Below are 12,369 nucleotides of genomic sequence, written 5' to 3' on the forward strand. Positions count from 1 at the left end.
ACTGAATGATCGCATTCTTATTATCAACAACTTGCTCCATTAATTAAATATACATAGAAAATAATAAATTATTATAAATCAACTTACATGATGTATTGTTAGTATATATGATGATCGTTATATCGTTCATATCGATAGCAACTGTTCTCGTTCGCGTATAACCTATTCTTTTATTTCAAATATTAAATTTTTTAGACGTGACTTTAATTAAGAATAATAACAACAAAATTAGTTATGATTGGTATCAGAAACCAACATCATCGGGTAGATTACTTAACTACTTTTCACAACATCCTTTATCACAAAAAATAGGTGTGATGTATAATTTAATTGACAGAGCGCTACTTTTATCTCACCCTAGGTTTCACAAATTTAATTTAGATAAGGTGGTAAAGATGCTATTATTGAATAGGTATCCATTATAATTAATAATTAACACAATGAGAAAAAGGATTCATAAGAAAATGGACATAAGTAATCAAAGTAATGACAATAATAATGTAGCTGAACAATTGACGAATATTAATAACATTAAGTATTTCACGATGCCATTTATTTCGAGTTTAAGTAATAAAATCAAAAATCTTTTTAGTAAATATGGGGATGTTAAAATAGCATACAAGGGCGTTAACAAATTAAATAGCATAATCAAGATACAAAAAGATAAAATTAATAAAATGCTTCACGGCAATGTTGTGTACAAAATATCTTGTGGTGATTGCAATGCTACGTATGTGGGTCAAACAGATAGAACTTTAAAAACTAGAATTGCAGAACATAGAAATCATATTAATTGGAACACACAACAAAAATCAGTAATTACAGATCATAGATTGAACTTCTCACATGAATTTAAGTGGGATGACATAGAAATTCTGGATGAAGAAATAATTTTAAATAAACGTCTCACATCTGAAATGATACATATTCATAGACAAGAAAATAGCTTAAATTTACAGACTGATACGGAGAGATTGAGCTCCGCATATGAATGTTTGTTGATTAAAGTTTAGTTTTCAATCTTATTGTTTTGTATTATTGATGGTCATATGAATCATATGTATATTTGAAATAAAAGAATAGGTTATACCTAAACGAGAACAGTTGCTTGTTGACTATCGATATGAACGATATAGCATCATCATATATACTAACAATACACATCATGTAAGTTGATTTATAATAATTTATTATTTTCTATGTATATTCAATTAATGGAGCAAGTTGATAATAAGGATGCGATCATTTAGTGTTCTAGGAAGCACATTGATACAATTGTAATATCTAAGAGATATTGATAAGGATCCGATACAAGGATCGAAACATATATCATATTATAACAATAAAGAATCTAAGACACAATTATAACCGATGTTTGGACTCGAGTTGGCATGAAACACATTTAGATTTTTATTCATACGAGTCAATAATCAAGGATATCTTATTAATAATTAGGATGTTAAAATTGGCTATACTAATATTAACTTTACAAAGACGCGTACCAGTGTCTAAAACTAAAACGAACGTTTTATTGTTCTCGCGTAGAATTTCTACACATGTAGAGGAAAATCATGCATAGAACCCGTTTTCTTCTTCGTACTGCAGAAAAAGTTTCTAGGTTCAAGATAACCGTCTCCAGTCTCGTGGCGAGTTAGGGGTTTGTTCCCAAAGGTGAAATTGGAAAAAGTTTTTCCGTTTGCGTGTGGATGCTTCTGCGGGCAGTATCAATCTCGCGGACTTTGGGTATTTCAGACCCTTCGGAATCTCTGTACTGATGCACGTAATGTTCCAAGTATTTTAGTAACAGATTTTAGATCGGAGTTGAGAAAATCACGGTGATCATTTTAATATCGTTTGAGTCGCTTTTTGATCATTTATCTGTTATCGTGTGTACTTTTGCTTAAAAAAATATGCTTATTTATTCTACTTGAAATTCTTCCCCGCTGGTACGAAATTCGGGCGTTCCGGGAATACGCGGATTTCGTGCAGACACTAGAAGTGCACGAGTGTAATTGGAGTTTCATGACAGTGGGGCTAATTTCCCTGGATGGAAAGCCGGACCGAAAACTCTCGGTAACGAGACTTATTATTTATTCTTCCTATCATGTCGCACATTCCCCTCTTCCTTTTCTCAAATCGTGGCTTTTACAGTAGGATATGACATACAGCTTATCCGTTATTAAGTGCATTTCTTTCTCAAATTAAAAACACGAACTATTCTTTTTAATGCATACATCGCGAAAAAAAAGAATTGTGATATATTTACAATCTGAAACAGTAGTCCAAGAAACGGGCTGACTATTTTCCTGATTTTCCTCTTTTTTCTCTTTTTTTTTTATTAAGAAAATGTTAATACGCCACCCTCATTTCAGGTCATCCTTTGTGCTTTGAAATGGACACGTCGTTTATCTCTCAATTCAAATACACGTAGAACAAGAGTATTTAAAGAGCGACATAGTGGGATCGAGTTGAACTGTAGCCATCTCATCAGACGTTGATTAACGGGGGCGGACGAAATCCTTTGTCCATTTCTGTTTCGGTTGGAAAATATTGCTGGTCGTTCTTTGTTCTGTAGATGGCCTGTATGAGTGGCCTAATTACTGTACGGTGTTTAAGCTAAAAAAAAAGGAAAGGAAAGAAAAAAAACAAAACCAGGAATGTAGTCCGTTTCTCTGATGACTCTTCCAGATTACGAATATTTGGCGAAGTGCCTCATTTAATTATGATTTTTTCTAAGAGAGGTAATGCCTTTTTATTCGATTGTTATTTTATCGCAAAAGAGAAGTCACTCCTTGTGTGTTATTTTTTAAACTTTGACCTTTTCTCGCGGTATAAGTTTATAAATAATTATATCTGCACCATCTCTTTTTCAGATGCGAATTTATTTTTTTTTTACGTCTATAGATTTATTATATCAATATCTCTCTATAGTTTGATAAATATATGTGAATATAAATTATATTTGTATATAATTAAATAACAGGAATTGAACAATCAACGTTTCGTAAAAAAGTAAAAATCCACACTTATAATTACACGAAAATAATAAGATATAACTCCAGATTAAAAGTTTGGAAGCACTTTTTAAAAATTGACATTTTTGAAATTACTTATTTAAATATTCATAACAATGTGCTTTTTTAACAGTAATTTTTTAGACAAAAAATTGACACATTTTTTGCGATTACTTATTTAAATATTCATAACGATATATTTTTTAAATAGTAATTTTTTAGATCAAATAACAGTTACTAGATCTAAAGAATTATTGTTTAGAAAAACACATTTTTGTAGATATTTGAATAAGTAATCGCAAAAATGTCAATTTTTTAACAGTGCTTCCAAACTTTTAGTTTGTACGTATAAAGTTGTTTTTTTTATAAAATAAAGCAAAAAAATGTTTGACACGAAAAACGCGAAAAACAGACGTATCCTTATGGCAGCATCTTGCGGTTGCTTATGTTAAATCTTTACGGAGCTGAAAAGATAGAGAAGAAGTATGAGCTACAACGGGAGGATCCATTTCGTCTGATGCTGATTCATAGCGGTTAGGCGTGCTCTGCATTATTCAGAGAGCGCACCTGACCGTATAACGTCGCGTAACTTTAAATACGGCTGCATCACTTTTGACTGTCAAAGCGGATAATGTAGCACGTCGTACACTTTTCTACTGGCTGCATCGATTGTTGTCGCAAAATCGAATAAAGGAGATGCACAGGATTTTATGCGAGAAACGACGATACACAGATTTATGGTGTTAGTGTATTTTATTATTTACACGCCTCATTTGTTTTTCTATTCGACGTTCTATATTTGTCGAGATGTTATTCTCTAGCTACGTTTGGTTTGGACGTTTTACGCGCTGTATTTTATCTTCCTTCTGCTTGTAATGAACGATAAAGGAAGAATAAAACTTACAGCACGTAAACGTTCAAACATACTACTCTACCAGGTCAAATCCGAAATTTACACTCGGTAATGAAATAAATAAACTAAATAAAATGCTATGAAAAACAACAAAATAAAAGTCTTACGCTGTAAAAGAGAGAAAAACAAAGTATTTTTATCTAATTTAATTAAGCTTACATTCGTTAAAAGAAACTCTAAATCTTTTAAATGTTTTGGAGATTACCAGATAAGATAGCGAGAAAACGAAATGCATCGTAACGTAACAATAAATGTTATTATATCGGAGATAGTAATATTATATACTAGTAGTTATAAATATTTAAAACGTTAACAAATTATCATACAATTAGAAATAAAAATGTAAAGATAATCTAATTTTAAGCAAATGAGAAAGGTTCGTAAAACCTATAAGAAATAATTGCGGGATAAAAAGAAGTATAAAAACAATGGGATGCTTTTATTTAAATTTGGATACAGAGTTCATTCTCACGAATGTGGAAACGGCTGTACACATACACTCTGCGCGCAATCTACGAACGCGCAACCCTCTATTTCGACCGACTATTTCCGGTCTTTGCGCGATGCTGCTCGTACAGAATACAACATATTTTTTTTTTCTTGTTTCCTCCGATTTCGTTGGGACATTCTATGTGTGGGTATGTGTATGTGTGGGTGTATATCGCTCGCTTCACTATACGGCAGCAATTCTGTGATTTTCTCGGATTTTTCTTCACGCATGTTTGTCAACGTTCTATTATTTCGCAAACTGTTAGCGCGTGAAATGAGTTTCATACTTGGGACTGCCAAAGACACATTTTTTATTCTTTATTTCGTCGGATAGAAACGCACGTTGCTCGGGCATTGTTGATTCTTTAAACAGTCGCTGTAACAAGTACTGCGTGTAAAAAAAGGATACTTCCGCTTGAAATATTTTGTTTCTCGGAAAAAAATTCTCACTAGACGCGGTTGATAAAAGAATTGCTATTGTATTTGGTAAAAGTGCAACAGGCAAATATTTCTATTTGAAAAATTGAATGCAATAGGTATTGGAAAAAACAAAAAAAATCTGCAGTATTTTATACAGAAAAAATAAAAAGGATATTATATTTTATATTGAAATCTAAAGGTATGTAAAAATATATAAGTGTGTAAGTGTGTGTGCATGCGTATGAATTATGTTTCTAGCGGCTAATCGCTTAGAATAATTTACTCATAAAAATCTGCTGTGTTATATATGTATTTGCAATTTCATTTATATGTAATTAAGTGAAAGATTATCGTCACATTGTCAGTTTTAAAGTAGAGATAGAACTGCAGTCGAAATCTTTTAAGAAAAATTAGAAAATTTTAAATAGATATTAATTATAGTTGCCCAAATTATTTAATTTGCATCGATTGAATCCATAGTGACGGCTATTTTTTTTTTAAATGATGAATTTAAGATATCGACTTGCGACATTTTAAATAAGCACATAAATAAACGTTCGCGATCGTCACTGCAAGCCACTATTATACCGGTTGCGATTTCACCCGCCGTCGCTCCATGCCTAAACGAGTGATCTGATTCTTTTAAGAGCTTTATGATGAATGGCGGATTCGTAAGATTGCACGTAGAGATTGCGGATGCTGGGCACGACAAGGCTAGCTCGTCCATTCTCCTCGAGGACGACGCGGCTTCTTCCACTCCGCTCTTCCACACCGCTTCTTTTTCTCCTTAGGCCCCAAAGCGACGTAGTAGAAACCATCTGTCTCATTTGTTTCAGGTTCTGCCACCCTGGAAAGCCGCCAAGACCGGGACTATATCCTTTAAAATTCGTACGAACGAGCCCAATGGATTGATCATGTATAGTCGCAGCGGAGCACAAACGAGGGTATGTATCCGTATTCAGCTTTCCCTTTTTATTAAAATAATCATAAGTAACGAAAAAACCATAAGGATAATAAAATATAAAAATTTTCCCTTAATAAATTTACAAAAACAAGTAATACGTTACGCAAAAAAGTGGAATAATACAGAAGAGTTTCGGACAATAAAACCAAATGCGGCTGTCAAAGTGCGATTACGCGTCCAACAATTATTGGCTACTAAAAACGTTTTTCAAAATAACAAGCCGCTTTTGTCCCAAAACTCATTTCAGTTGCACACTCGACTGACAGTAATTTAATTATCGATGCACAATTCCACCTCCCTATGACACTCCGACGATCAATGCATCCAGGCGGTCAGCAACCTTCGCGTTTGAATTGTATAATTATTTGGTATTTTGAGACATTTTCAAAATATTAAGTATCTATATTCTTTTTGACATAAAATTATATTATTAGAAGACAAATTTTATAATCATTTTTAAAAAATTAAATTAACAAATATTAAACTAGATGCAAAGAATAAACTTGACTATCATAAATCAATTAATTATTTATTATTATAATATATTTGTTATAGAAAAATGAATTAATAAATATTAATTAATTTATATAAAATTAGATATAATTTAAATATTTTATGTAATTATATATACATTACATGTTTTGTATTATACAGATTTTTTTATTAAATATGACGAAAGAATAATTATAGACTATAAGATTTAAAAAGATGTGAATCGCTCTAATGATATTTATCAAATGTTATTTACCAAAGTTGACAAGTCTTTTTCGATGGTTAGTAAATTTAAGCCAATACATCTTCATTTACTCGTAATCCCATTAACGCCAACGATACGCCGACGTAATATATCTTCATCCATCTACCCAGAATAACAGAAACTCAATAAATTACGAAAATGAGCGTCCTTTATTTTAAACATAAATGAAAAATATAAATCTGACATTTGGCTACAATTCACTAAATATTTAAAAAGGCTTTCTATTCTATTTCTTCTTTATACAAAGTATACCTAAGTATAATTTGTTAAATTGGTAATACCATTTATCAATTAAATAAATTTTCACCAGAAAATCTATCAAATAGTATTATAAAAGTAAATACATTGACGTATTTGTAGAAAGCTTATGTGCACGCGGAAACAGTTTACTTTATGTTGAAGTGGCAATATCGTAATAAATGGACCGTTTTCATTTATTACAGGAAGATCTGTTTGCCTTCGAGATTCTTGGCGGATATCTTTATACGCACGCCGATCTCGGGAGCGGTTCCGTTAAAGTAAAATCGTCAAAGACACGCGTGGATGATGGCACCTGGCACGACGTTGTCCTGAGGAGAGTCGAGAGAGAAATTCGAGTCACTGTCGACAGCAACATAGTCGAGTTTCGTACGCCAGGTAATGAAGAATATAGCTTTTTCTACCTGAAATCATCTTGTCAAAATATATGTAAAAAAATTTAAAAAAAAAGAAAATGTATATGGTATTTACGATTGAATATAAGAAGATAATTTTATGAAAAAATAGTAGTAGTATTATTTCATGATGTAGATTGTATTCTGCTGGGTGGATTTGAACTGGAGCAGCCATGCAACTTTCTACACCACGATCGCTACATATTTTGTACAGATATATATTTCCTTTTTCCAGAAAATTATGCGTGATTAAATTCATATCCAAAATGTTCTCAAACACTACTAAAACGGAAAATAATTAATAATATACAATATATTATTAATAACAATTTTGATTGTGAAGACATCCCAGATGAGACATATAAAAAAAATGACTGATCTCTTGGATTAATATAATTATATATATCCAATTATTTTATAAAATTATTTATGTTTTCAGAAAAAGAACCAATATCGCTCTTAAAACACAAACTGCATATCGATAAATTATCGATGCCTATCATAGCGTATTTATGCGTGCAGTAGCAGTTTTTCAAAAAGAGCTATCTCACCATATACATAAAGTGTCTAACCCGGTCTGGCAGATAAGTGTCCTCGAGCGTGTAACTCTGAATTATGAGTGGCTCGGCTCGCTCAGTTCACCGTTTACGTCGGTGGACCGCGGTGTGTCCAGAATTTACTCACCGCACCGCGACTAAGTGATAAAGCACTACGTATGTACGGCCGCAAACACGTGAACGATACCGCAAAAATGATAAAAAGAATTTCATTGAGACAGCAAGGATCCATATATCCTCCCGCAGATAACGGTAACTTAGCTTGCTGAAGATGTTACTGTGTAGTAGATACTTTACTGTCACTGACTTTTTTTAAAGAAAAAATTTAATGAACTTCAAAATCAGTGATATCAACAACAAGATGATATTAACTATATCATATCAATAGCAAAATGATATTAACTATATGATATCAACAGCAAGATAGGAAGATTGCTTAAAAAATAAAAACATTAATTAACAAATAACAGAACGAAAAGAAAACTTTTAGTACACATTTTAATTTATTAATCTATGTTCTATACGAAATAAAATAATCTAATTTCTAATTCTTAAATTATTAGAAAGAACCATTATTTTTAATTATTAACTACACAAAAATAATAAGTGTCCATGATATATGTATTTAGACACAGAAAACGTTTATTTTAATTTAGCCATAAAATCTTTATAACGAGAAGAATATCCGATTAATCCGAGACAGCTCATATATCGACGCATATTTCAAATGCAACAAATATGTATGTGTGTGTGTGTGTACGCATATTCCCGTAATTGAAATAACATCGTATTTAGAAAAAAGCATGCATTATACGACGATGATACATAGTTCACTTTTTCAATTACACATTTCAATAAAATATCTATCCAGCTAAATTGAATAATTAAATTTGTTCTGTTCTTGTTACAAAAAATGCATATACACGCATATTTTAACATTTTTATAACTTTCTGGTAATGTAAATTTTTATCTGACCCAACTGACTGTCTAGAGCAGTTAATTAACAGATAATAAATTATTAACTGCTTTATATACAGAACAGTGGTACGTACTTTTTTCTCTAAAATTTGCCGAGCGAAGGACTAAGTTATCCGTTTGTTTCCGCTTTCCTGTTAATTCTGTCGCTCATCAGCAACTCTTCTCTACACTCTATCTTTCTATGTTTTTCTCTCTATTTTTTTCATCAAGGCTAATACGGACAATTTACCATTACCTACTACTATGTTAAAAATCAAATTCAATAATATATTTTTATATTTAAAATAATCTTTTGAATCAATAATTAGAAAATGTTTATGCTATTTTTTAGCAACAGATTAATGTGCCATAAAGGAATATCATGAAATTACTAGATATATATATTAATTAAACACACACGTCCGATAACCTACTTTATTAATTGGTTTATTTGCCACGTTTTATTCATTACATAGTAAATTATATTGAATTTTGTTGTTTGAGGAAATTGTTCTGAAACGTAATAAATTTCTCCATTTTTTTCTATCTCTTTATTTATACATATATTTGTCTATCTCTCTTTCTGTTCTCTCTCACCGAACATTCGTGAGATAAATTTACAACTTTAGTCAGACTGTCACCGTTTTCATCTTACCACGACTAGAGTCTGTCGCGGTTAGCCGAATTACACGGACGGTTAATTCACCGACAAAACTCTCCTTTGAATCATACCAACGTAGCTTGAAGCAATTCCGTCCTTGCGCCCTTGTAAAACCGCGAGCAAATAACGCGGATCACTGCTGAGCGTAGAAAAAGATCTTTGGCTTTCACGTTCCGAAATAATTTGTTTAACCGCGGTATAAACGAAAACAAAATCTACATTTGTGAACAAGGGGAATATAAGAAAGGATATGTGTGAGGTATAGATATGTCAGAAGTACTAAATTTTAGATTTATTGCTTTCTGTATTATATCAATATTATTATATTTTTTTTCTTAAAGTATGAAAGTTTCAATATATCAAAATATTGATGAAATATTGTTGAAGATAAGTTTTAGACCAATGTCAGAAAACATCGAAAACCCTAATTTATTTGACATTCCAGAAAAGTTCGGGATCGACATTAATTAAACATCGATGTTTGTGTCACAGCATACATTTTTGCAATTTATTAAATGCCAGTCTTAATTGATTTATTGTGCACGCTAAATATGCTATATTGGTTGTTAGATTTTTGATAGATTTTTATTCACATTATTTGCTCTGTTCCGATGATTATTGAAAATAATTAAAATTTTTCATACAAAGCTTAAAAATTTTTTTATTTTTGAAATTAGTTTTTCTTAATTATATTTATTCTATATTTTTAATATTACATCATATCAAATAATGCACAACAATTTACGTACCATTTTAAATATTTAAATAAATACATAGATTTTTACATATATTAGATATTTAGATACATTTCCAATCGTAATACATAAAAACTGTAATATAGTTTTTAACATATATTAATAGTGCAATTAATTTAATGGCAGGAGATTCCACGCAATTAGACTTGGATGGCTTGTTATATATCGGTGGTGTGGGTGCACCTTTTGCGCCTTTAACTGTTCCACCTGTTTTGTGGACGGGCGCCCTTCGACAAGGCTACGTGGGATGCATGAGAGATCTCGTCATTAATGGAAATCCAATAGACATCGCGGGATATGCGCAGCAACAAGATTCGGGTAAGCGAATTGAATTTTAATATTTATTCCTAAGATGATAAGGAAACCATCTCAAAAAATCTTAACCAAAAAAAAAACCGATTAATAACTCCGATTAATAACCGATTAATAATTTCGAAAAGTAGTACGGAATCTACGTAACAGTTATAAAATTATTTTTCTTTTTTAGATTTTATTATTTATTATTTATCGATATTTTTATAACTGCAATTACAAATTTAATATCTTTAAATCAACATAACACGTTTATTAGAACAGAAATGTAAGATAGATCTAAAATAACGTAATTAAAATAACAATCAAACCATAGTTATACTGTTGAAACCAAATATTATTTTGTCCTACAGGAGATAACCATGTTTGTTAACTATTTGTTACTAAAAATATCCTGTGGCGTGCGGTATTACTAATATTTATACAGGGCGAGTGGAGATACGATTTTTTTATTATTGGAAAAAAGATTACAGTACGTCTGGCAGGCGTGATATTTAATTATTATATTTTTTTCCAATTTGTCGATCAAATATACGATCAGTATTTTTAATTATTATAATAATTAAAAAATGCGCTTTTGACAAAATGCATAAGAATTTTTCTGTTGTTGGAACTTTTAAATAAAAAATAAATGAAAAATTAGATTACAGATATTATTGATGTACTCTTTTGTTTGCATCAAATTAATTAATTCTTCAATATAATATTTCACGATTATGCATATATTTTACAGGTGCAGTAAGACCCGCATGTCACATGCAAGCCTCGCATTGTTCTTCGAATCCGTGTATGCATCGTAGCGTTTGCCTTGAAGGGTGGAATCGATTTCACTGCGATTGCACCAACACGTCTTTCACAGGACCTACCTGTGGCAAAGGTGAAAATATACTTTTACTTAATTGCGGCTTTTTTCAAAGTGGTTCGATGTTTTAGAACGAAAAAACGAGCCTCTGACATGTTTCTGCAATAAATTATTTAGGTTTAAAAAGGCTTATGCCCGTATTCATAGTCAGATCTTGTACTTAAGGCTTCCTTAAATTTATCTTTAGGTGCTCAGTAGCCAATGAAATAATTCGTAGAGTATCTGAAGATAAATTTAAGGAAGCCTTAAATATAAGGCCTGACTATGAATACGGGCATTTATCATTAAATAATCCGAGACAATTTATGTATCTTAAAACTGAATGAGTTTTGCGCGAGCATGTAATTTATGAGTTTTTAATAAGTAACAAGTTATTATTCCTTATTGCAGATGCGTCAACATTGCATCTGAACGGTACGCAACAAATGACGGCGTTGATGCCGGAGGACTCCAGAACACAGGCGGAGGAAATTGTCGTGCGATTCAAAACGACGAGACCGCGCGGTCTCCTATTAGCGACTAGCTTTGAGAACAGCGCTGATCGCTTACAGATTTACCTAGACGAGGGCAAGGCACATATGCTGATTCACGTCGGAGACCGAGAAAAGGTAAGATTATTAAATTACTCAACTATATTTGCGAGATAAGGAAACTTGTAGTTATGAATCCTTATAAATATTTATATTTCTTGGAAGTGAAATACAATAGACTTTTTAATATCATTAAATACGTAAACTTTAAATACGATCTTGTTTGAATTAATTATTGTTTCTTGTCTTTTCGACAACTTCTTATTTTATCGACTTATAATTTAATTTCATTATCATTTAACATGATATTAGATCGGATTATTATATATTGCCAGATATTTTTGTAAACGTTTTATTAAATGTTAAACAAATCTTATTACAAATAAGGGCGCGTTGTTGAAAAGATAAGATATTGGATTTATCTCGGACAAATTCGATCCACTTAACGTCAACGTGCATCCGCTCAGAAGTTAAAGGGCCTCGCGTGGTCCATGAGGATTTACATTCCCGAAGCATCTCCGATG

The 12,369-nt window shown here is 31.5% G+C and overlaps 1 protein-coding gene across 4 annotated transcripts in view; it reads left to right on the forward strand.

The window, feature by feature from the left end:
* The window catches only part of Nrx-1 (neurexin 1), a 276,011-nt gene that overhangs the window by 214,065 nt on the left and 49,577 nt on the right, over nucleotides 1–12,369 (forward strand). For all 4 annotated transcript variants that reach the window (XM_018504691.1, XM_018504692.1, XM_018504693.1 and 1 more), the window contains 5 exons: nucleotides 5,673–5,780; nucleotides 7,001–7,193; nucleotides 10,268–10,459; nucleotides 11,187–11,330; nucleotides 11,706–11,923. In XM_018504691.1, coding sequence (XP_018360193.1) covers nucleotides 5,673–5,780; nucleotides 7,001–7,193; nucleotides 10,268–10,459; nucleotides 11,187–11,330; nucleotides 11,706–11,923 — 855 coding nt within the window. The remainder of the gene's footprint in view (nucleotides 1–5,672; nucleotides 5,781–7,000; nucleotides 7,194–10,267; nucleotides 10,460–11,186; nucleotides 11,331–11,705; nucleotides 11,924–12,369) is intronic.

This window comes from Trachymyrmex cornetzi, unplaced genomic scaffold (assembly GCF_001594075.2).
Source record: "Trachymyrmex cornetzi isolate Tcor2-1 unplaced genomic scaffold, Tcor1.1 scaffold18, whole genome shotgun sequence".
In the NCBI taxonomy this organism is placed as follows: domain Eukaryota; kingdom Metazoa; phylum Arthropoda; class Insecta; order Hymenoptera; family Formicidae; genus Trachymyrmex; species Trachymyrmex cornetzi.